The 25993-nt window shown below is 48.9% G+C and overlaps 1 protein-coding gene across 2 annotated transcripts; it reads right to left on the bottom strand.

The window, feature by feature from the left end:
* Positions 1–23662, bottom strand: IL17RA (interleukin 17 receptor A). 2 transcript variants are annotated; one of them, XM_047866100.1, is made up of 13 exons: positions 23391–23662; positions 13191–13215; positions 12316–12462; positions 11238–11350; positions 9740–9866; positions 8109–8156; positions 7841–8004; positions 7051–7134; positions 6604–6688; positions 5776–5787; positions 5407–5508; positions 3412–3450; positions 1–2823 (listed from the first exon to the last, which is right to left on the bottom strand). In XM_047866100.1, the coding sequence occupies exons 1-13, from the start codon at positions 23532–23534 to the stop codon at positions 1325–1327; spliced, it is 2589 nt and encodes an 862-aa protein (XP_047722056.1). In that variant the 5' UTR covers positions 23535–23662; the 3' UTR covers positions 1–1324. The 2 variants fall into 2 exon arrangements, with proteins under 2 accessions (XP_047722056.1, XP_047722057.1); XM_047866101.1 differs by lacking the exons at positions 13191–13215; positions 23391–23662 and adding an exon at positions 12991–13146.
* Positions 23663–25993: the final 2331 nt, after the last annotated feature.

Genomic DNA, 25993 nt, shown 5'->3' on the forward strand with positions numbered 1-25993 from the left:
TAACCAGAGTTAACACATTTATTCATTCTTTTATTGATAATCTTCCTTTTGTGCACACATATGCATGGGTGTGGCATACACACAGGTAACCTGTGATACTTGGTTTCCCATTACGTGCCAGAATCCTCACCCCTTCACTGAAGCTTGAAGCTGTGACTCCATTCCAGAGGCAGATGGCATCCCAGTGTGCTTGCCAGGACCCCAGAGGGACAAAGCCTTCAGTTTCTCCAAAGGAGGCACTTTCAGGAAACACTTCTTCAAACACTGGGCCTTAGCATCTCTCCTCTTTGAACCAACTCAGACTTTTAAAGACAGAGTGGTACACTTTCCTCTCTCCTCAAAGAGGCCTGCTTCTGCCAGCCCTCTAACTCCTGCCCTGCCCCTCTCTGCCCACCCTGATGTGAGGTCCGTATCTCATACTCAGTCTTGGGCGCCCAGCTCTGGTGCTTCCTGTGCTCATGGGGGGCAAGAGGTGTGCGGATGGGGGGCTGCTGCCCAGGGGCCCGCTCACGCAGTCCCTAAAGACCCTGTCTTTGAGTGCCAAAACAGGGGCTCAGGATTTCAGACTTTTCTCCCCGTTGAATGCTGTTAGGTTTCATACCACACATTTCCATCCTGTCTCTTCTCAAAACTGAGCTGAGGTGGCTTTCAGGTATGTCTGGTCCTCAGCCTCCTTCTCTGCAGAGCAGCAGCTTCCCATATCAAAGGAATCCCAGGCCACAGGGCTGATGTCCCAAACCCCAGCCTGGCCCACATGCCTTCTCCAACTGGGGCTCTAGCTGCCTCTCCACCACTTCTCTTACTGCTCCAGCCCTCACCCCACCTGCTGCCTTCTGCAACCACAGTGTCTTGGCCCAGGTTTCCCTTCTTTGTATTTTCACAGCCCTGGGCAGACCTCTACAATGGCCTTACTTCGCTCATGACCATCCTGTTTGCTAATCTGTTGCTCTCACTAGATATTAAGCCCCTCCGTGGCCGGGGCCAGTATCTCCTGCAATTTACCTTTGTATCTCAGATGCCTGGCACATAAGAGGTGCAAGATAAATGCTGAATGAATGAAAGAATTAACGAATGAATGAATGGTGGAGACTCAAGGACACTTTGTCACTAGCTCCTGGGAATGGGCTGTGGATTCTTGTGGGGAAGAGACATCATGACCAGAGGGTCAGAGAAAGAAAATTAAGGGGGATGCCCAGGGATCAAGAGGTTAACACTTCAAAGGCAAACATTTCACACACGGACATATGTATACATACAGACACTCATGTGCACACTTGTGTACATACACGCACCCTTCTCCCAACACTCGGGGTCTAAGGAGGCCCTATGGCATCTCGGGCTCCACACCGTCCCAGCCAGAGTTCTTCTGAAGCTCTTGGAAGAAAAGTTGCCGCTGGAGGCTTCTCAGGCTCTCTAGGTCCTCAGGCGAGAGCTGCTTGGCCGACCTCCCTAGGTCCTGCTTTTCTCCCTCCTCCTCCATTTCCAGGAGTCCTTCAGGGGGCTGCGGGGAGCTCCTGGAGATGTAGCCCTGGTCGGACTGCACTGACTGTCGCTGCCCATCCTCACAGGGAGCGTACAGGTCTTTGAGGGCTGCTGCGGCGCTCTCCCAGCCCTCCTGGTCCTGGCAGCCCAGACTCTGTTGGAAGAGTGAGAACATCAAGCCTTCGAGCTGTTCCCTCACGTCTTCCGGGAGGTGGCTGGGCGATGCCCTAGGCGTGCTGCAGAGGGGCGGGTCCTCTGAGTCCATGGGGAAGAGGATGCTGTTCCGCCGAGGGCCGTGGCCCTCTAACAGTGGCCAGGCCTCATCTCCCTCTACCACGGCCAAGCGGCTGGCTGTGCTGCTCCCGGTGGCTTGAGGGACAGGCTGTACTGCCTGAGTTGGAGGCGCCTCCTCCACAGGGAGCACCTCTTTCTGGAGCGTCAGGGCTGCCAGCTCTCCCTGGGGCTGAACTTGAGGTTCCAGCCGGGACATTACCCTTCCTTCCTCACAGACGCGCAGATCGAGCACCAGGCAGCCCTCGGAGGCAGGTTCCTGCACCAGGGGCTTTTGCTTGATGATCCCTCCTCCCGGTGGCAGCAGCGGCTCTTCAAACACCTCTTCATCCAGGGATGGGAGGTCCTGGTCCTCTGCAGAGCAAAGGTTCTCGCGCTCGAACCAGTCAGGGCACTGAGCCTGCCACTCCCGGAACCTCTCCACGGCCTCCTTCAGCAGCCAGCCACTGGGGCTCCGCAGGTAGTTCTCACCCGTGAGCTCCCCAACGCGGTGCATCCGGCCGGGTTCAAACATCTCCAGGTCCTGGATTCGGAAGTAAACTTCCTCAAATTTGTCCATGAGTGGGTACCTGGGAGTGATGTTGAAGAGGTCAGGAATATCACTCTCACTGCTGATGTCACGGAAGTAGCAGACAATGTAGGTGCCGAAGCAGGCTGGCTTCTTAAAGTCTGGCAGGATCATGTTCATGGCCGCTGTGAAGAGGTCACCCCCGGGCTTCCAGCAGTCACACCGAAGCTGGACAGCAGGCTCCTCCCAGCCGAGGATGGCCTGCCACTTGGCGCGGGTGCCTCGGGAGCACAGGATGATGATCTTGGAGTTGGTCTCTACCATTTCCTGCTTCTGGCGGCCCACCCAGGTCATGATCCCCACCTCTGAGATGACCTGCTCCTGCAGCAGGTCGAGGGCCACTTCGGTGCCACAGACGGTGAGCAGGAACTGGGCGAACTTTAGGACCACATCCACGTAGAGGGGGTGGTCAGCTGAGTAGACGATCCAGACCTTCCTGGGCTTCAGGGGTGGGGGCGTCAGGCTGCTCTTGGGCAGGACATCTGAGGGAAACAAGGAAAACCAGGCCCACAGGTTCAGGTGTGCATCTGCAATGATCCTCAAACCACAGGCCAGGGGCAGAACTCCTAATGGGTCAGGTCAGGAGTACCCTAGACCAGGAAGAGATTGGCTCCCTAGCCGAAGTAATGCAACTGAGGTCTCTGAATAAGCCAATGTTGCTATTTCGCCCATTTTGGCTGCCTGAAAAGAATCACAATTTGACCCCTTCTGGGACAGTGAATTTCTTTCTCAAGATTCCTATCAGGCCTTTAGCCGATACTTTAAAAAGAAAGGCCTGTCAATGGAATACAAATATCTGTTATAGGTAGGACCTCTTTTTATAAAAGATGGTCCCTTCCCTTCCTTCTTTGTCCAAGTGATTTAAAAAATGTTATCTTAGCTTTGCTATTTGAGGTCCCCTCTGTGTGGTGGTACTAGGAAGCAGGTCCTCTTACGGGGAGGTCTCCTGAAGGAGCTCAGGAGTTAAAATGCAGAAGGCAACCCACCCATGTCTCTCAAGAGAACCCTCCATCAAGCCTTTGACAGCAAAACACACCAAACAGAGGCCACCCACACCAGGAAATACTGACCTGTACATTTGGTGTCATTCCCGTATTTTTCACGAGACCCTGAAAGAAACAAAAATACACTGGAGCAGCTCTTTTGGAAGAGAAATAGGGACCAATTCACAAGGGCACCTGATGGCATGCTGTCACACCCCTGACACAGAGCAAATGATAAGGGAGGGCAGTTATTAGATGCTTCAGGGCCTTTGCAGGACCCCGTGCTGTGTGGAGTCACTCAGGTGTGAATCCCAGGTCAGCCACGAACAGCTGTGAGATCTGGGAAAGTTACCCATGCCTCAGAAACTCAGTTTCTTCCTCTGTAAAATGGGTCTGTGTGGCACAGATTAAATGAGACTGTATATGTGAAGCGTCTGGCACACTGAACATAGTCAGCAGGGGTCACAAGCACTTGGCAGCACTGACCCAGCAGGGACCCTCAGAGCGGTGACTGGGAGTTCCACCCACGTCCCTCATTGTAGCCCTGGTTCCTCTCCTCTCCACAGCTGGGCTGCTTCTGAGAAACACCCCACTGCAGGGAAAGCCTCTTCCTCAGAAGTGTCCTTGCCAGCGGCTTACAACATATCTCCAGAAGTAGCCCCCACCAGGCCGGTTTACAACATTTCCTCCTACTATTTTTGAGGTGAGGAAGAGAAACAACATTCTTAAGCAACTGTTCCCCCTGAGCTACAAAGAGGGAAGCTGTGGTGCAGGAGTCGGCTCCCCAGTGACATGGCAGGGTGAACGGAACCCCCGATGCCCAAGGAAGACATGCAGAACCTTCATTTCAATCCCCACCTTTTGGGCCCTTTCCCAGAACTACCAGAAGATAGTCAAATGAGTGAACTTTCCTTCATGTCTTCTTCTTCATGTGTCCTTTCGTGTCAGTGTGGCGTGGGGCACTTCAGTAAAAGGTCAGAAGTGCAACAACAGAAATGAAGCAAAAGCCTCTCTGGTGTCTGTAGGGAGCTTTACAGTTTATAAAGTGTTCGCAGAGATGTTAACTTATTTGACCCTCCCAACAATCCTGTGGAGAACAGCTCTCTCACTGGGTCTTCCAGTGCCTGGTCTGGCGTTCTTCCCATCACACAATAAATAATAATTAATAAAACCTACTCCTGACGAGATTTGAATGTGTGGAAACAGCTCCCAGACTACTGAAGGAAGGGCCCGGGCCCAATGTGGAGGGGGTGGGGGGTGGGGTGGCAGGGAAAGGCTGAGCCCCTAGGCTAAAGGCCCTTGTTCTCTCCTGCTCAGAACTTGGCCAGATCATTCAATCCTCACACACCCCTGAGGGGGAGGTGTTATCCCATTTTACAGAACAGAAGATCAAATCTAGGGTTTGTTAAGCAATTTGCCTATGCCTGCAAAGCAGGGAGGCAGAGCTGGGACCCACACCTGTACGTTCTGGGTCTACCCAGAGCCTTCTTTTCACACCATGCTGCCCCTTCACCATTCTCCCTGACCTAGGATGTACAAGTCTGGGGGCTGCAGGATGGAGTCATTCAGGTTCTCCCACCTGCCTGGCTGATCATGTCTGATGCAGGGAAATTCTACCCTAGCTCCTTCCATCCAGTTTGTTTTAATGGTATTAATTTTAGTAGCAATAAATATAATTATAGCTAACATATGTTGAGCAAATATGTGCCAGGCTCTATGCTAAGAATTCATATATAAACATTATTTCATGTCATCCTTATATTTGTTTTACGATGTGGGTATCTTTATAAATTCCACTTTATAAAAGAGGAAACTGAGGCTCAGAGAATTAAGTAATTTGCCCAGGTAGTAAGTGGTGGAGCTGGTATTTGAGCCCAGGGCAGCCTTCCTGCAGGCTGAGTTCTTGACAACTGAGCTTGGTGTGGCCTAAAAGAGGCAAGTTCTGTTCTTCAGGCTGGGGTTGAAGGGTGCCCTCCTAGTACAGCCTTACAGAGACTGCAGCAGAAAGAAGGGGACATAGGAATAAAGAGAGGAACAGAGGGGAAAACCCCATGACCCACCCCCACAGCCCCTGCCCCTTACTGGGTAGCCTCCAGGTCATGCAGATGATCAGCAGGATGACGGAACCCACCAGCAGGATGGAGATGCCCGTGATGAACCCGTACACCCACAGGGGTATATAGTCTGTGGTAAGCAGAACAGCATGAGTGATGTAGCAGAGGGGGTCTGCTATGCCAGCCCTGAGCTCCCCCAGCCCCCAGGCCCAGCCCCTGGGCTGTCCACTCTGGCCTGCACCATGACACGGTGATGATCTCCACCCCTGGGCTGGCCTCTTGGTTCAGCCTTGTCTGCCTGGCTCCATCCAAGGCTCAGTCAGGGACGTCTCACGTGGCCCCTGGGAATGGCCCCTGCGGACTCCTACAGCGCTACGGGAAGGAGAGTGGGGCTTACCTGCGATTGAGACTGCAGTGAGAACAAAGGGAAAACAGTATTCTTAGTTATTAGCAGTGACCACAAGAACCATCACTGCCCCCACTGAGGGCCTGGCAGTGACCTCGGCCCTGCACTAGCACTCCAAATGCCCAGTAAACTGAGTGAAAACATCCACATGGAACACCCAAGTTGTCGGTCTATTAAGAGATGACCCAACTCTCAACCGGGAGGCTAGGTTCTCCTCCAGGCCAATGCAATGTCTGCTGCTTTCTGGTCTGCATTTGGCTGTAGCCACATGCTAGGGGGTGGGTGGCTTATGAGTGGGAAGTTGGCAGCGGTGCAGGGGGAGGGAACAGGCTGCCGAGCTTCTGGCCCTCGGGCCAGAAGCCGAAGCTCCGCCACTTCCTTTGTGTGTGATCTTGGACAAGTTACTGAACATCTCTGTGCCTCTATTTCCTCATCTATGAGCCTGCGGAAAGGACCTTCTGCTTCACAGTATGAAGAGTCACAATTTGTGAGGACTGAAAGTGGACATGGTAAAACACTTCATTCAGTACATGGTCCATAACTGTAACTCTCTGACAGTAACAATTCCTGTTTTTTTCAGTCTCAAAAGTTGAAGATCAGAAAGGTTAAGTATTTTGCCCACGGCTACATAGCTAATGAAAGGCAGTCAGGAGTCCAACCCAGGAGTGTCTTTAGAGCCCCACGTTGCAGGCCTGAGTAACTCTAAGTAAAATTAAACTCCGCCCCCACCCTTAGAACCAGGTCAGGGTTCAGCTCAAGGTGTTGACTTCATTCACACTCACCCCCTAAAATGCCCCAGAGCAGCCATAAACTTCCTACCTGGAGGATCTGGAATTTCCGGGCAGGGTACAGTTATGGAGTGTCTGAGGCAGTCGTTTAGACAGCTACTGAAGAAGGGCTGGATCTGTGAGAGCAGAGAGAGGGATCCTGAGATGCTGGGGAGACTTGGGGTCCTCTACTGATGCTTTCTCGCCAGCAGGCTATTTGAGGACACACACCTGGCTGGTTGCTCCAGGACCTCCCTGTGCTGTCGGACAGATCGCCCATCAGCTACAGGGGCCAAAGAAGCCCGGCCAGGTGAATCTGGGAGAAAGGGCTGGGGAAGGTGGACATGATGTCTCACCAGGCAGGGAGGCCCAGTGGGGCACGGTGCCAGGTCCTCAGAGAGAGCACGAGTCCCTGAGCTGCCCTCCTTTCCTAGTCTGCCCTTCTAGGAGTGCTACCTGTGCATGTGCTCCCACACCTGTGCACACTACACTCACTCACCTGTACTCGGTGGCGGCAGCACCAATTAGAATCTGACAGGGTGAGCGTGACATTGGACCGCTGGCGGGAGTCCTGGTACGCAGGCTGTAGGGAGAGGAGAGGACGGGTGAGAAAGTGCTGCAGGTGGCTGCTGAGAACGCTGGCATCGCTGTCCACTGTGCCCCATAGGAAGGCCACACACACAAATGCTTCTTGGGTTTCTGTTCCAGGAAAGGCTATGTTTCCCTAGGGCAACTGGTTCATTGTTAATTCGTGAACACATCTAGTAACTGGAATTTCTCTTTGCTTTGGCTGCTGGCATCGTGGGGACAATCTGTGTTCATAACCAACGGCCTGACACACATTTTCAGTAGTAACTGCACCCTGGTTCCATCTTACTTTCTCATCTTTATTTCCCCTTTGTCTTAATACCCACATTTAAAAATATTCAGATCCTTTTTGGAATAGGTGGAAAACAACAACAACAACAACAAAAAGAACAGAGGACACTGTGGGGAAGGAAGAACTAAAAGGACCGGGGAGGTGAGCAGGGCAGAGATCAATGACATTTCTATCAACTGCAGAATCAACTATAAGAGACAAAGGAAAGATCAACCACAGAACTGATTCTACGTCAACCACGTATCAGAAGGAAAGAAAAAAAACAGATGCGCAGGATTGGGGTTGACTAAGCATGGTACTGAGCGCTGGGCTTCTGGCAAAGGTTCTGTCCTGACAGTGGAGGGAGACTTGAGGCTGAGGGAGGCAGCATGGTACTACACTGGAGGGGTCAGGACAGTGGCAACATTACCTCGGGCACCATCAGTGTGTGCTGGAAGCAGCTGTGGTTCTCCGTGTGTGGAAAACTTGTCAGCAGGATCTGGTAATGGGTAGATTCATTCCACAAGGTGAAGCTCACCCACAGCTGGCGGGCCTCCAGGGTCTCCACGGTGATGTTGGGGTCCCACAGGCTGCCTGGTCAGGGCGCAGACACAGGCTGGGAGTGAGGGGAGGGCATGTGTGTGTATGTGTATGCTCCTGGGCAAAGCTCCCCCAGCAAGACCGCCAGGTGTGGTTACCTGAGCCCACGCATGGTGTGATCATCTTCATCCTGGGGTCTTCGCAGCCTATCAACCCAGAAAAAGGTGAAACAACTAAGCCTCTGCCTTAGAAAGTTTGCTCTTCCAGACACCCGACACCAGGGATACAACCTGTTTCCTTCTGGGGAGGCTTCAAAGATGGGCCCTTCAAAGCCAGTTCCCAGACAGCACTGCTGCCATTAGCCAGAGGTCCCACAGAACTGGGGGCTGACCTGGTTGTCTCCTCCTTCCTCTCTCAGGGAACCTTCCAGACTCAACTGTACTCCTCCTGAGCTTGCTCTGAGTGACCCAAGAATCTCAGCCCACTCCGGATCCTCCTCCCACCTCCAGCTTTCTCTGTGGGTTGCCTCTGACTCTTGACAGGGGCAGAAACATTTTGTTCCTCCACAGCAGTGTTTCTCGAACTTTCCTGTGCATCATCATGGGTAGTTTCTGATTTAGTCAGGTCTGGGGTGGGTCCTGAAAATTTGTACTTCTAACAAGCTCCCAGGTAATTTGATGATGCCACTGGCCCAGGGATTGCCTTGAGGACCACTGCTTCAGAAACATCTTCCTAACCTCCCTTCCCCAATGGCATTGACTGTATCATTTTCACTTTGGTTTAAGAAGACATGTGATAGGTATGAATCTCTGTAGACTGACAGTCACTGAGTCTACTGCAGGAACAAGTGAGGGGACTGGGGGGATTCACACATTTGACAAGCACTTACTGAGCACCCAATCTGTGCCAGGCACTGTTTTAGACAGTGGTGAATAAGATAGAGTCCCTGCCCTCTGGAGAGCACATTCCAGTAGAAAAGACCAATGAAAACAAACAGCATAATGTAACATCACAAATATAGGGTGATAGTATGTCAGGGAGTGATGGGTAACATGAAGAAAAATAAAGCAGGGTAAGCAGATCGTGTGTGTGTATGTGTGTGTGTGCATGTGCCCATGTGGAGTGCTCTAGGAATGGAGAAGACTGTCATCATCCTTAACAAGCACTTCCTGATGACCTACTATATGCAAGGCACTGTGTGGTTCTGGAGATTGTGCAGACCCTGAGCAAGCCCCAGACCCTGTCCTCAAGGGGGCTGGGTTTCCATATGTAGTTGGCTTTGAACAATGAGAAATGTTGTAGGTTGTGGCTGAGATTCTGGGGAGGACAGAGAAATAGATGGTGCATACACATTAAAGGTTTAGAAGATAAACCCAGCAGTCTTCTTAGGCAGGATGGATTAGTGGGGGAAGAGGAGACGGTATCACACATGGGATGGTGGTGGATAAATGCAGGTAGGATGTGGGGTAAAAAGTGAAGAATCAGGTGGGGACAAGTGGGGAATGAAAAAGAAAAAGGTGCAGAGCAAGGTGACAAGAGCTGGAACCAGACTAGAAGCAGGAGTTAAAACTCTCTCAAGAGTGGCTTGTCCTTCTGACCCTTCAGGGGGAGGGAGTTGGGGAGTTGGGCAGGAGCTCCCCAACTGTGGCATCTGTTTATTCCGTAGGTATCACATGCTGTAATGGCAGTCACAGTCCAGCTGAGCAGGGAGGCTGATGTCTGAGCCACCTGCTGGTTTCTTCTCCAAGAGCTGAGTGGTGAAAGGAATGGCTTGGGAGGGCGCTCTTACCAGGTACGGGAAAGTTCCTGGACTGGTGGTTTGGGTCACCATCAGGGATGGGTTTGGGCAGGTGGTGAACAGTCACCTCATACTCCTGGCCAGGTTCTACCACAAAGTGGCTGAAGGTAAAATGCCACTGAAAAGAGGGAGGAAGGGGAGATTGGAAAGGTCACATACACACTTCTCACCGAGAGAACTCCAAGCCCACCCGCCCTCAAAAGATCAGTGAAATGGGAGAAGAAAACAACCACCAAAGCAAGATCCCAAATCAGAGGGAGGCATTTCTTTGTTCTTTGTTTCTTCTGGTCTTTGCTGCCTATTTTAAAAAAGTCTGGCCCCTCATCAGTAGACTGTAGTGTCATATGCCAGAGAATCTGGGGAAAGCCAAAATAGTCCTCCTCCATCGTGAGCCCTCTCAAACTCCAGAACTACAGCGTAAGGGAGCCAGGGAGCTGAGCCAGAGGACTTGGGGCTATTGGGAGATTTAGCACACAAGAGGCAGTTCTATGCCTTTGCCTATTTTGGGCTTTTCATATGAATGGAATCATTCAATATGTGAAAAAACAAAAAAACAAAGAACCCAAGAGGCAGCTAAACACCATTTGTTAAATGACTCTTCCTCCTTAAGGGAAAACCAGGGATCTCTTGAGAATGTTCTGGAGCAGGAAAGTGCAGAGGGAGGGTTACAGATCCCCACTGAGTCTGCATCTGTAGGCATCTTTGTTGTACAGGTAACAGAAGGTGTGCAGATATTTTTTTTCTGGATGGTGCAGATGATGTGCATTGGTTCCACCTCTCATTCTAACTATCCTGGTGGTGGACAGAGGTTGGTGGTGGTGGGGCGGTTTGCTTCTAACTTGATCTAGGCACGTGGTCCTCACCATCCACCTGGCAGTCAAGTTTGAGGGTCCTAATTACATACAGGAGAAGGGATCTGTCTTGGCTGCTTGTAGTTGTGGGGGATCTGCAAACAGGTACTTTTGCAGATTTCAACCAGCAGTTTGCACACTGGAGCTTACACCAGAATCACTGGGCAGGCTTGTTCAACACCGATTGCTGGGCCCCGCCCTTATAGTTTGATTCTGGAAGACTGGAGTGGGGCCCTAGATTCTGCATTTCTGACTGGTTCCCAGGTCATGCGGATGCTGCCAAGGACCATACTTTAAGCAAACTAAATGAGAATGAACATTTTACCATCGGGCAGTGAGCAGCCAAATAAACAGAAACCGCTGCAGAACTCACTGGCTTGTGCCCCAGCCACAGTGGTTCTCTAGGCTGGGCAAAGCTGTTTCTTCCTGGAGGCAGGCCCCAGGTTAATCTGGTTACAAAGAAAGAGAGCAGGAGGTGGGGCCGTGGAAGTCCTTCCCATTCAACTCTTTTTACAATGAACATCTAGTTACAGTTGGAAGCAAAAGCCAGGTGGGTATGTCTAGGAAGTCTTCAGAAACATGTTCTGTTCCTCACTGTCACCAGAGGAACACAATCCACTCTGGAGCCAGACACTTACCCGCTTATGATGATGCTTCAGTCTGGTCAGAAACTCAAACTTGACACACAAACGTTCATTGGTGTTCAGCTGCAGGACAGACAACTCTGCACCCTCCAGGTAGAGGATGCTGGCTGCAGGCCAGAGGGAGGAGAGGAGACAAACAGATGTAGATCAACAAACACAAACCGCGGGGTGTGGTGCTTCCCCATCTGTTATGCTTACTCACTCTTAAAAGAAAATCTGCACATTGTACCTAACCCTCCACTTCCTGTTACTTTTTGCTCGCTCTTGGGCCTGAGTTAGCCTCCTGCCTTGCTGACACTTACCTCCCAGCTGGGCAAGGACAAATGAAACTTTATACTGGGCTAGAGGCAAAGGCTGTGCAAATTTGTGGCTGGGATGTTGGCAACATGGCACGGGTGTCACACATGGCTGTCCCAATCCTTGGATAGGCTGGGGCAGGCACCAGAGGCTGGAGACTTATAAAGAGGATAACCTCCCCCAGGCCCTGGTCACAAATGTGGGGCTGGCTCTTGTTCTGTCATACAACTCTCTATCCCTGGAGAAGGTTTTTTGGGGGAAGGGTGTTGTTTTAAAAAATGCCAACTCCTAGGAGCAGCTGGCTGGCTCAGTCAGAAGAGCATGTGACTATTGATCTTGGTTGGGGTTGTGAGTTTGAGCCCCATGTTGGGTATAGCAGAGATTACAAAAAAAAAAAAAAAAAAAAAAAGCCAGCCCCTAAATTAAGAGGAAAAGCAGGCTGGCAAATGTGTTACCATTTTCCAATAAATATTTGGTATTGCAGTCAGAGAATTAACCATTTGACTTCCTTTTCCAGGGTGATAAGGATTTTAGGCTGAAGGAAGGATGGTGGGTTGAGAAGATACCATCATTGGTTAATATCTAAAATGCTGAAGAAGTATTCATGTATTGCATGAAATGATAGAGCCTTTCAGCATGAAATCTGGGCCCTCATGTCTGAGCATAGGACTGGGAACCCAATTCTGAGTCTGGTGGGAGAGCCGTATGGTCTAGTCTGTGGATTCACCTGGAGGTAGGTAGAATCTCCCAGGCAGAATCTGACATGCCCACTCACCATCTGTCTGCAGGGTCCATCTGATGCCAGCTACAGGCAGTAGGTCTCCATGCTGGGTCTGGACAAAGTCCAGGTGGACCTGGACATCCTTTGGGGATGAAGGGGTCAGATTTCGAAGGTGGATCCAGCTGTCATCCAGGCAGGTACCTGGAGCCAGAAAAAGCAAAAATTAGAGACCTCCATGTTCTGCAAGAACCTGAAGAAACTGCAAAAGAATGAGGCATGCAGGCAAGATGCGCCAGCAGTGGCTCCAAAGAGCTAGATCTTAAACGCTCAGGGGCCTGCGACCCTTAGCTGGGTTCTTGGCTTCACCACACTGCCCCCACCCCTTTCCAGCTTGTCTGGGGCGCCGCAAATCTCTGAAGCCTAAAGGGCATGTTAAGAGAGAAGACAAAGCATGAAACTTGGTTTTGAGATAAAGCAGTGAAATGGGAGTACAGGAAGGATGGGGTAGTGATAAAAGTTGATTCATTTTATATGCCAGGGGTCTCTAATTGGCACAGACACTTGAAGTATGTGCCTCCTTCTTGAAATAAAACACAAAACAGGACCAACACCACAGATGTCTCTCACCTGACAGTGACAAGCTCTGGCAAATCAAATCGTATTATAGATACACCAGGGCAGCACCCCAGATAATATTTTCAAAACCCAAATGACAATTCTGATTCTCACTTTTGGACTTTTGCATAATGGATATTCTTGACAGGAAGCACAGGTACACACATCCTGGATTCCCAAGGGCACTTCCTGCTGAGGGCTGTATCCCTTATCCCAAAACAAAGTGGACTGGCAGCACTCTTGTCGGAGATCAGCATGGGGTTAGCATTTTATTAACAAGGCAATGACAAGACTAACAAAAACAGATGACTTACTATTCTTGACTACGCAGTTTAGCCCCTGTGGAAAAAAAGAAGGAGGTAATTACAGCTGTGAAAGAATGGTAGTTCACCAGCCAGGCTCCCCATGCTTCCCTTGGCTCCTTCTCAAGGATAAAATGTACACAGCCACCCACTCCCACTTCAGGCCGCTCCTGGGGCAGGGAACCATATTCTCCTCACACTTCTCTTATCCTGCACTCCTATCCTTGGATAGGAGAAACAGGATGGCAGTGGGTACAGTGGCTGGCAAAACAGAAAGGGCATTTTCTGAGTAACTGGTAACAGCCAGGAACTTCCCAATTTTAAAAGACACTGAGAGGGTTCTCTTGGGGCACCCTGCTGAAGAGGCCTCTAAATACCCAGCAACTTCCCGTCTCCCATCTGGATAACAGTGCTGTAAGAGGAGGGAACAGAAACTATATCCCTCGTTACAGAATCAGTTATGGAAAATTCACCAAGTCTCTACAAGCTCCTTTAGGTGCCAGATCCTGTTCTGGGTGACTTAGATATATTATTTCACTAACCCTCATACACATATGATTAAGTATTGCCCTCTGCCCTGTTTTATAGATCAGAAGACCTAAGTACAGATATTACCTTATGTCGCTTCCCACTTGGCAATCTGTGTTAACTCTCTAACCCAGAGGAGCTCTGGAGAGCCGAATTTAGAAGCCCCAATTACAAACAATAGGAGATGTGATTACTGGGCTTGAGTTTGGCCAGCTGACTCTACTTTGGAAGACACACACACATCCCTGGAGCTCAGCCACCTTCCCACCACTTACCAGCTAAGTGACTTTAGGCAAGATATCAAACATTGCCAGGCCTTGATTTCTTCAATAAAATCAGAATACCCATAACACTAACTTCACAGCATTGTTGAAAATCAAATGACACAAATATAAAGATCATGGGGCAGGGGGTGGGCTGGTGGTGATGGTGGTGTAGGTTTAAGGAAGCCCCTTACTTTCCACTTCTAATATATCTCTATTACAAAAAATTTCAAACAGCAGAAATGTATTTGTGTATTAATGATGCAATTAAATAAAGTAATACAGTGCTCCTGGACTGTTAAACAGGCAGCTTACTAGAAGCCCTAAGAAAATCGTTATGAGGAATTTTGTTGGCTGTAGTGCCCAGCGAACTATGTCATTGCCTGCTAAATGAGACAATATTTGTCCAGTGTTGGGCACATAATAGTTGCTCTTTAATTACTGGCTGCCCTTCCTTGGAGCTTGGCATATAGTAAGCACTCAAAAAATGGAAGCTATTATTATTACGGTGATCTCCATGTATTCAGATTTGGCAGTGGAGCAAAGGAAGAACTCAGGAGCAGTTGTTTCTAGTTATCTAAACTGGCAAAATGGACCAATCATGGCTTGTGGGACAGAAAGTTGGATGTCGAAGCAGATCAGAAATACGATTTTTGATTTTCGGGACAACACCGAAATTTGGTATATGTGTGTAAATATGGTGTTGGGGTCAGCACCCACCTTTTTCTGTAAAGGGAGCAGAGAGCACCTAGGTGGCTCAGTCAGTTAAGCGTTGGACTCTTGATTTTGGCTCAGGTCAGGATCTCATGGGTTCCTGAGTCTGAGCGCTGCATCAGGCTCTATGCAGGGCCTGCCTGGGATTCTCTCTCTCTCTCTCTCTCTGCCCACCTCCCCCTACCCGGCCCCTGCTTGTGCTGGCACATGCACTATCTCTCCCTCTCAAAATAAATAAACTTAAAAAAAAAAAAAAAAAAGCAGAGAGACAGGGCTAAAGATGGGAGGGGTAAGATGCTGTGCCACCAGGGTTCACTCATAAAGTGGATACAGGGATGATATACTTGAGCATGCTCCAGGATTGACTTCAAGCACACCATTTCATCCATACCTGGGCATCTGGGACACCAGTTCATGAGCCCATGGTGTCCAGATTTTCTGTAGCCTGTCCAGCTCCTGGTGATGAGTTATCATTACCCAGGGCCATCAAACCCCTGCTAGGCTCTCCCCACATATTCAACAAAATCTACTAGCTGTCTGCTCACTCTAGTGTCACTCTGTTTCCTGGCTGGTGAGGAGATTACCTCCCAAGCACAAGCTCATTTCTCCGTCCACCGGAAACTCCTAGGACCAGGGCATAGCTGAAATCAAGAGTCAGATGCTTAACTGACTGAGCCACCCAGGTGCCCCTAATTTATCAAGTTTTAGAATTATCTTTGTGCTATCTTTAAAAATTGGGTAACTTATCCTTTTGTTCTGTGGTATTGAATGCCCATCAATAGGGAATGGCTGAATAATGTGAGATCTAGTTTAAATCTCACTATCCATCAAGACAAATGGTTGGATAGACTGCTCTCCACTATGGAATATTATGTAAATACTAAAGAGAATTAGTTACATAGAAATCGACTGACCTGGAGTGATGGCTAAGATGTGTTGATGAGTGAGAAGAATAAGTTGCAAAGAACTTTTTATCATATGACCCAATTTTCTATAGAAACAAGTGATGAAAAAACCCTTCCCATATATTTACATGTGTTTGAATATGATTGTATGAGCATATGAAAATATGTGGACAGATATATAGCAGGCTGTTAACACACTGGCTACTGTAAAGGGATGGAAGCAGAAGAGATGGAGAGAGGGAAGATAAAGGGGAAAAGATTTAAACAGAAGAAAAAAATGTGCATATAAGTGAAATATAGAAAATAGAAATATAGAAAAATAAATTCCATTAGAAGTTGTGGCATGTTGATCATGTACATATATCTTTTCCCCTTCCCCATATGAAAATTCTAGGAAAGGGAAAATTTAAAAAATTTTCAAGGACAAGGAGGAAACACCAGTGGACAAAAGAGGTGAATACATTTTTAAAAGCCAAAGAGGAAGGAGGAGTAGACGACTGGCTCAGGCCAAGTGGAGGAACTTGCATCTGAGTTCCTTGCTGCAGAAGGGAATGAGACAAGAAAGAAGCCAATGGCTCATCAGAATCTTTTAAAGAACCAGGTCTTAAAGGTATCAGGTATCTGGGGAGGTAGTATAAACAAAGGAACTGAAGGGGGTGTGGTAAAGTGAAGGTCTACATAGAGAATGTTGGGAACTTCAGCCTCTTTTTCCCTGCTCTGATTTCAGAATGCTGGCAGCCAACCCCTGGGAAAGGACCTCCAGATGCTGACATTAAAGAGTCCACTGATAGACAGGGTAAGTTCATCATTAGCTTGACCCACTATATTAAAGTCTGATGACCAATAAGCCCTATCTATACAGAGTATGTAATCAGCTTTTTAGGACCTCATTCTTTAAAAAAAATTTTTTAATTAAGTTTTTCATTTTAATTCCAGTATAGTTAACATACAGTGTTATATTAGTTTCAGATGTACAATATCATGACTCAACACTTCCATACGTTACTCAGTGCTCATCATGATTAGGACCTCATTCTTAAAATATTCTCAGACAGCCAAAGAGTATCAGATACTTAAGAAGGGTTTCCTGCATGAGAAATAGATCAAAACATACAAATTAAAAAAAATACTCTTGAAGGGAATAAGACAATGGTAGGAACAGAATAAAATTAAAACTAACAAAATTATAATACTTTCAAAGAGATAAGAGAGGACAAGGACAGGATACTGTGGTAAAATGAGCAAGCTGGGAATAAAAATGAACCTTGGAAATAAAAAACTCCATAGAAGAGTTGGGCTACAAAATTCAGGAAATTTCTCTGAAAGTAGAATAAGCACAATCAGAAATCAGAGAAAATATGTGAATATTTAGGAATCAATTCAGGAAATCAAAGTATGATTAACTGGATTTCCCAAAGACTGTTATACTGGAAACAGAGGGGAAAAAATTAAAAAGCAGAAAAATCCACTCCAGAACTAAAGGATACATATTTCCAAATTAAAAACATTCATTGAATGGCCTGAAAAAAAGGCCCAGACCAAGGCCCCACTTCATGAAACTTTTGGAATAGCAGGAATAAAAAAGAAGATCCTAAGTGTTTACAGAGGGGGAAAAAATAGGTACCATACAGTCAGGAAGGCATTGGCTTTCTTAGCATCTGTACTGTTTGCCAGAAGGCAACAAATCAATGCCTTCAGAATTCTAAGGGAAAATGATCTTTAATCCATGATTTTTATACCCAGCCAAATTAATCAAAAAAGTGTGAGGGCATGTATGTGTATATATTTCCCTCATATCCTTATGCATTTTCTTAGGAAAATGCAGGAGGATATGTTCCAGCAAAATAAGGTAGTTAAGCTCTGAGAAGGAAATCAAAGGGTCCAGGACATGGGAACTGTAAACAGGACAGATTATCTAGTATGATAGTTGTGCCGTGGTGCAAGTCCAGGTCCAAGCTGGAGAATGTGGGGTTCCAGGAGGGAGTTCTTTGGGGGATGAGGAAATGAAATTGATGGGATATCTGATGTTTGGGGAAAACAGTGTATGACAAATCTGATAGAAAAAACTAGTTATATGGAAAATTATGGAAGATAAAGAATTAAAAGAAATATCATCTCACAGAGGAAAAGAAATTACACCAGAAAATAAATATAATCAAAGGGCACCTATTTGCCTCAGCAGTGAATATTACTTACTTGGTATAAACCCCATGGATTTCATTGAGATTGTGATGTAACTACAATGGGGATACTGGGAGAAGCAGTGGGAGCAGAAGTATAAGAAATTTAAATTTTTATGTTATGAGTCAATAGGTAATATCTAAAATTGACAAGTCAAGAAAAAACAGTGTAAGTACATTTAGAAATGTGGAGGCAAATGCCAGAGGAAAAAAAACACTAGGGGTACCTGGGGGGCTCAGTCAGCTGAACATCCAACTCTTCATTTCGACTTGGGTCATGATCTCATGACCCTGGGATCAAGCCCCACATAAGGTTCTGTGCTAGCATGGAGTTTGCTTAAGATTTTCTCTCTCTCTCCCTCTGCCCCTTCCCTGCCTGTGCTTGTGTGCTCCCACAAGTGCATACATGCACTCTCTCTCTAAAATAAAAACAAAACAAAACAAAACAAAAAACTAAAAGAAGTATATGTGATCATCTCTGGAAAACAGTTTTAGGAAGTGCTGAGGGCTGGGACAGAGATCTGATGTTTTTGGTTTTAAAGGTCTTAGTATAATTTTAAAAGGATCACCATGATATTATACATGCTGCCAAATCAAGCATAGGATTACTACATATTACCTTGATAAGAATTAATTAAAAGACAGACTTTTATTCAGGACATTACTCCAAAGAAAAGAAGGGATTAAACAGTGAGATAAACGGATGAAAACATTAATTTGTTTAGCGGAAGGAATAGCAGACTTTTTCCTTTTAATTTCCATGTAGAATTTCCTTTAGTGTGATGTCTTAAATGATGTAAAAAATGCATTCAGGCTCTTCTCTGAATGCTACTGAGACAGATCTTGTTGTATTCTCCTCCAACAAATCATCCCAAATTTCTTTACTTCAAATGTCCACTTTAAAAAAGATAGTTGGATCAGAATATTATTTGTGAGCTACTTGCTTGTGAATGGCATTATGTTAGCCCTCCTGCAGAAATCTGAGAAAGAATGTTGGTGAGGAAGATGGCACTAGTAGCAGCTAACATTTACTGAGTTCTTCTTTTGTGCCAGGCATCATGCTAAGCACTTTATACACATATTTCATTTAATCTTTATAATAGTCCTATGAAGTAAGTAACATTATCCCATTTTTTAAAAAATTTTTTTAACGTTTATTTATTTTTGAGACAGAGAGAGACAGAGCATGAACAGGGGAGGGGCAGAGAGAGAGGGAGACACAGAATCTGAAACAGGCTCCAGGCTCTGAGCTGTCAGCACAGAGCCTGACGCGGGGCTCGAACTCACAGACCGCGAGATCATGACCTGAGCCGAAGTCGGACGCTTAACCGACCAAGCCACCCAGGCGCCCCCCATTATCCCATTTAAAAAAATGTTTATTTATTTATTTTTGAGAGAGAGAGAGGCAGACAGAGAATCCCAAGCTGTCAGCACAGAGCCTGATGAAGGGCTTGAACTCACAAACTATAAGATCATGACCTGAGCGGAAACCAAAAGTTGGATGCTTAACTGCTTAACCAACTGAGCCACCCAGGCTCAGTCCCATTTTTACTGATGAAAAAACCGAGGCACAGAGAGGTCAGCTAAGTGGCCCAAGATCCCATAGAGCTAACACTCAAACCCATGTAGTTTTGCTCCAGAATCCTTGCTCATTTTTTTTAAAGTTTATTTATTTTGAGAGAGACTGAGACAGCACGAGTGGGGGAGGGGCAGAAAGAGGGAGACAGAGAATCCCAAGCAGTCTCCACACTCAGCACGGAGCCTGATGCCGGGCTTGAACCCACGAAACTGTGAAATCACGACCTGAGCAGGAACCAAGAGTCAGACATTTAACTGACTGAGCTACCCAGGCACCCCCAGAATCCATGCTCTTAATCACTGCTATACTGTCTACATTGAAAAAAAAAAAGGGACACCTACAACAGGTAAGCCAGTATTCTCTATCCATAGTGGTAAAGATTAAAAGGAAGAAATTTATTTCACTATGTTTAACTGTGTGCATGTAATGAACATTACCAAGTGCCTGGCAAAGAAAAGCGGGCTCTGAAGCCACATACTGCTCTGATTCTCAGTACAGCACTCACTAGCTGTGTGACCTTTGGCCACTAGCATGTAATCACGCAGCCTGGCAGGTTATTGTGAGTGTGGAATGAAGCTAGCATGTTAGCCCCAGGCAGGGTGCCTGCCACAAAGCTACAGGTGAATGTTAGTGCCCTTGTACCTTCCAAAGCCACAGCGCATGTAGTCTGTTGCTTTCACTCACTCACTCACTCACTCACTCACTCACTCACTCACTCACGTATTATCACATGACCCTGTGAGGGGAGGATCTTTTATAGGCAAGAACATTGGTCCACAGCAGTGGAGTGGACCCAGGGCTACAGAGTGGGTGAGCAGGGAAGCTTGACCCAGAGACCATATCTTCTGACCTGGTGTGTCCTCTTCCCTGCACGGTACTGCCATGTGCTTTTGGCTGCTGGCTGCTATGTGATATCACAGTACCGAGATGGAAGTCTCGCCGTGAGCAGTCAAAGCGAGGAGCTGGGTATGATGGTCAAGGAACCTGTTAACTGTGCTGGTTCCACTGCCAGCAGTGACCCTGACTGCTGGAATGCTTATACCATGTAAAAAACATCCACAGAACACAACTTGTTACGCCAGGAGTGGCCTGGCAACCAGAAGATAAGGGTTAAATCTAACAGTTTTTCTACCACAAGTCAAAACCACAAAGTGCTCAGGAAAAAAAAGAAAAAAAAGAAAAAAAAAAAAGAATTTGTAATACAACATACATCCTGTCTCTAAAATCGTGTGTTAACACTCATACTGACCAAATCCAAGTCACTGTCTTTTCTTGAGGGCTTTCCTCTTGGCTAGCAGTCATGGCAAACCTGTGAGAAAGCCCAGGCAGGGGGAAGGGCCAACCAGTAGGCTGCCCAGGGAAATGCAATTACTTATGGTTTCTCCAGTATTGATTTTTGTGGGGAACTCAGAGTCATCTGGGTTTTGAGGTGCTAAACCCAGGAAGCCAGAAATAGTGCTATGCTTGGTGTCAGTTTACCCTTGCTTTTCCCGCAGAGCTAACCATTCATTCATTCATTCATTCATTCATTCAACTTTAATTCCACAAATACTTATCAAGCCCCAAGTCCTGTGCTTGCAGCACAGAACAGGTATGTAGAAGGCTCTACTCTGTCTTGGGAGAGAGTCACTGAGCGAGAACTCCAACCAGGCTTTGGATAGACATTTGTACTCTGGAAAGTGGTACACACTTTGTGATGGTTCATCCAGGTCTTTCATTATGGAAGTGAAGAAACCCAGGTGCAGGTCACCTACGTTGCCTAAGCTTGCAGAGATTCTAAAAGTGAAATCAGGATGTAAATTTAGGTGCTCTGAAGCCAAGTTTTTGTGGTGTCCCCTACCCTCACTATATTGCGTTGTATCCACAAACACCAGTGGAGGCAGAGAAATCTGAAGGGTGTTGTTTCTTTCTTTTTAAAGAGACTAGTCGATGAAGCAGGGAAGCTGTTTGTTCATGGAGATGAGCGGTCTGTGAGCCAAGTGTCTATGTAGAGGCAAGATGGAGGGAAGGCAGAACAGAGGAGATGGCAAACAAATTTGGCCGGTCAGTATCTGTCTCCAGCCCTGTTCCTGACTTTCTTTTTTTTTTTTTTTTTTTTAAATTTTTTTTTTTCAACGTTTATTTATTTTTGGGACAGAGAGAGACAGAGCATGAATGGGGGAGGGGCAGAGAGAGAGGGAGACACAGAATCGGAAGCAGGCTCGAGGCTCTGAGCCATCAGCCCAGAGCCCGACGCGGGGCTCGAACTCACGGACCACGAGATCGTGACCTGGCTGAAGTCGGACGCTTAACCGACTGCGCCACCCAGGCACCCCTGTTCCTGACTTTCAATAGCTTCCCACTGAGTGATTAAAATCAAACACTTAGTCTAGCTCTTATACCAGGCCATGATGGAGTCCCTACCTCCCTTTCTAGCTTCTTCTCTCACTTTCCTGCCACATTCTCTTGTGCAATCACACAGTTTATCCTGCTCACCCAAGGGCCTGGGCTCAGCCTCTGTCTACCACCTGGACAGCTCCCACTACCCCTCAGGGCTGCCCTAATGTCTTATCTGCCCTGAAGAACATCCCAGCCGGAAAGTTTTTCCTTCCTCTGGAATTCTGTACACTCCTGGTTGCACAAGGAGCCCTTGCTACAGGCTGCCTTGCACCATAGTTAGCACCTTCAAGCCTCTTCCCCATCCTAAACGATTTGAGTCCCTGCACATTAGGGTCCCAGGGGTGTTTCCTCATAGTTTCAGTTCAGAGCAACAGTATCTTGTATTTTGCAGACACCTGGCAAACGGCCATCAGAAAATGAACACGAATTCTCTAGGTACAACAGTTCTATACCAAGTCTGTGGGAAGGATCTGCTGAGCACATGTCCCCTACTTTGCCTAAAAGCGGGACTCACAAGGACATTTCCCAACATTATTCATATAAAAAAAAATTCTTCTAAATCGTCACTCCCTCTCCACTCTCTTTTGGCAAATCCTCCATGACATTAGATAAGGAGACATATCTTTGGTTGTTTCACATCCTCTGACTCAGATACTGGGTCAGAGGTGGTGGAGGGGAGGGAGCTGAGGAAACCAGAGAGAAAGTGGAGGAAAGAGACATTTCTGAGGGGAGAAGCTGTGGAGGTGAGCAAGGTGATCTGCTGTTTGTTTTTTTCCCCTTAAGATGGTCCTCCACAGAAGGCCACTACCCGACAGGTGGGTGTGTCACTTTCCGAGGGCACATTGGGGGTACTACTTGACGGGTCCGAACTGGATGAGGGTGGCGGCGGCGGTGGTGGAGGAGCTGGAAGGGCGATGTCTTAATCCTCTCCCCAGTCCTTAGGGCTTCTCGCCCTGGGGAGGTGTTGCCCAGCTGCCCGGAGCCAGCCAGCTGCATTCCGCACAACTGTCCCCGTCCCACCGCTCCGTCCCCTCGGCCCCCGCAGGCTGTCCGGCCTCGAGCACAGGGCTCTAGGACCGCTGGGTCCCTCCTGGGGATAGCGGAGCCGAGATCCGTTGGGGCCCCCAAGCTCCTCAGAGCCTCCCCCTAATCAGGTTGCCGGGGGGCTGGCGGGGCTTCTTTGAGGGAAGCTCCCGAGGTCCGGACGGTCTCCTGACCTCGGGTCCTGGCCCGCTCCGGCACCGCGGGGATTTGTAGGGCGCACGGCTTGGAGGCCGCTCGGGTCCAGTCCCCACTCCTCCGAAGGGCTCCCCCCGCCTCCCTTTCTAACCGGCCTTGCCCAGCCTCTCCGGCCAGGCCCCGCGCCTCCCTCTCCTTCCCCGAACCGTGGGGCCCCGGCGGCGGCGGCGGCGGCGCTCCCGCCTCCCACACGGGACGCCGGGTCGGGTTGTGCAACACGCACCGCGCGAACTTCTCTCCCGCAAACTCCCTCTTCTCGGTTTCACCCCTCAACTCCCACCAATCCGAGTGTCCTCCGGAGCGCGCCCGCTCCGAGACCCCCAGCCTAGACTTCCCGCCGGCCCGGCCTGGGGCACCTCGTCCGCTACCACCGCCTCTGTCCCTCACCCACGTCCCAGTAACCTCGGGGCGCGTCGGGGTCTCACCTGCTGGGAGCAGACCGGTGCCGGGTAGTCCAGGAGCCGCGGGGAGGCGCGAACCGGGGCCAGCCCGCTCAGGAGCAGGGACAGCAGTAGCCGTCCCAGCAGGGGCCCCGGGACGACTGGTGGCCCGCGGCGCGGAGTCCCCATGGCCCCGCACTGTCGCGGAGAGCTCGCGACCCGGCGGCTGGGGCGCTGCGAGGGACCGGCCCTGGGCTTTCCCTTCCGCCGAGAAGCTCCGAGTCGGCTCGACTTCGCCTGCTTCCGGCTTCCAGCCGCCCAGGGGGCGGGCCGCCGAGGGGCGGGGCTCTGGCCCGACCAGCGCTGCGTTGGGTCCTCCTTCGGTCGTGCGCCCAGGTGCGCGCTCCTCCCCGCGCTCCCGGGGCCTGGGCTCGACTCCTGCGCGCCGGCTTCCCGCCGCCCCGCCCACCGCCTCTCCTAGCTCTCGGCTCCCGCCAACTCGCAAATTTCATCTCCGCGCTTACCCGCCTGCCGTGGCGCCCGGCTTTAGCTCTTTCCCGCGTTGCCCGCGCCCCTGGTTAGTCTTCTCTGCGTTTTCTTCTCGGTTCCTGGACGTCAGGCCCCAGCTCGAGACTCCAAAGGAGTCCGATCGATTTCTTACTCCCTTCCCCTCTATTCCCACCCCTGGCAGCTCAGTTGTCTGGCTCTGTTCTGACTTTCTTTTTCTCAGTCAAGGGCTGCTGCTGCCGGCTCCGACCCATTTCTCAGTTGGATTCCGGGGGAGGAAGTAGGAGCAGTCATTTCCCACACAGTTGGCGTCGACTCTGGGAGATTGAATTCTTGGGGGGCAGGCACCCGGTTTCGGACCATTCTGCGTGCTCACAGCGCCGAAGACTTCCGTATTTCCCGAGACTTACCCCACGTCCGTTGGAGGACGGCCATCGCGACCACAGCTCCTTAGTCTCCCTCCTGATGACTCGTCCTCTGGAGGAGCGCTGACTGCATGCTTTCCTGTCCGGACTCCCCAGATTATCCAAGTTGGGCCGCGTCTCCCTTCTCCTGACTCCTGCCACTGCCCGACCCGGCTCGTGGCTTCCAGCCTCTGCCTCCCGGATTTCACCCTACCCGCTCCCGGCACATTTGCCTTTCTTAAACTGCATTTCGTATCCCCTTCCTGCGTTTCCCCTACACCCACCTCCCCCGCATTTCTCTCCTGGTCAACTCTAAACGCCTGGCCTGGCCTGGCCTTTGAAGCCCACGGAATCTAGACGCACTTAGCTTTTCCGTGTGTTTCCTACCCACGGACTGGAGCTCCCAAGTCTGGGTCGGTGGATTTTTTCATTGTCTGAAGCAGCCGCCATCCTTTTCTGCTGCTGAGGACCCCTGGCGATTATCTCTGTTAGCCCCACACCCCCAACAGACTGCTGCTCAATTAGGCCTCAAGCATCCTGCTCTCCGAACATCTTTACCCGTTTTTTTCTTTTTAATGATTATTTATTTTGAGAGAGAGAGAGAGAGTGTGAGCATGAGTGGGGGAGGGATGGAGAGAGAGAATCCCAAGCAGGCTGAATGCTCCAAGCTGTCCTGGGGCTTGATTTCAGCAACTGGGAGAACGTGATCTGAGCTGAAACCAAGAGCCCTGGATGCTTAACCAGGCGCCCCTTTACTTGTTCATTTCTGAAAGAATCTTGGAAAATTCTGCATCCTCTCACCCATTTTTCTAAATGTTTATGTTTGAGAGCGCGAGCGCGCCTGAGAGCGGGGGAGGGGCGGGGAGCGGAGGTTGGGGGGAGGGATGGGGAGAGACACAGAATCTGAAGCTGGCTCTAGGCTCTGATCTGGTCAGCATAGAGACTGATGCAGGGCTCGAACTCAAGAACAGTGAGATCATGACCTGAGCGGAAGTCCTGTTCCCAAGTCAGATGCTTAACCGACTGAGCCACCCAGGTGACCCGCTCTCCCCCATTTTTTAAGACGATACTTAAGGGGTGCCTGGGTGGCTCAGTCAGTTGAGAGTCTGACTTTGGCTTAGGTCATGGTCTCACAGTTTGTGAGTTCAAGCCCCACATTGGCTCACTGCTGTCAGCGTGGAACCGGCTTTGGAGCCTCTGTCTCCACCTCTCTGACCCTCCCCTGCTTGCACTTTCTCAAAAATAAATAAACGTTAAAAAAAAAAAAGACACTTAAAATTTTTAATCCTGTAATTAATCAGATGTAGAGGATATAGTTAATTTGACATTTGTAGCAGGCAGCTTCTGAGATGGCTCCCACGATCCCACCTCCTGGTATCCACATCCTTTTATATCTCCCTCCCCTTGAATATGGGCTGAGACTAATGCCTTGATTCCAACAACAGAATAGGAATAGAATAAGACAAACATGATGGGATGTCACAATATTAGGCCACAAAAAGACCATGGGTTCTGGTTGTTTGGCCTCTTTCTGGGTTGCTGTGAGCTGCCCTGTGGAGAGGTCCACATGTCAAGGAACTGAGAAAGGCCTCCAGTCAACAGCCAGTAAGAAATTGAGGCCCTCATTTCATAATTATTAGTACTTAATTGATCAAAATGATGTAAAAGTGACACAAGTTTTGATAGTAATTATTAAACAGAATAACAAACATTTGAAATTCTCTTATGAGACGAGTA

Source organism: Prionailurus viverrinus, chromosome B4 (assembly GCF_022837055.1).
Source record: "Prionailurus viverrinus isolate Anna chromosome B4, UM_Priviv_1.0, whole genome shotgun sequence".
Lineage (NCBI taxonomy): Eukaryota > Metazoa > Chordata > Mammalia > Carnivora > Felidae > Prionailurus > Prionailurus viverrinus.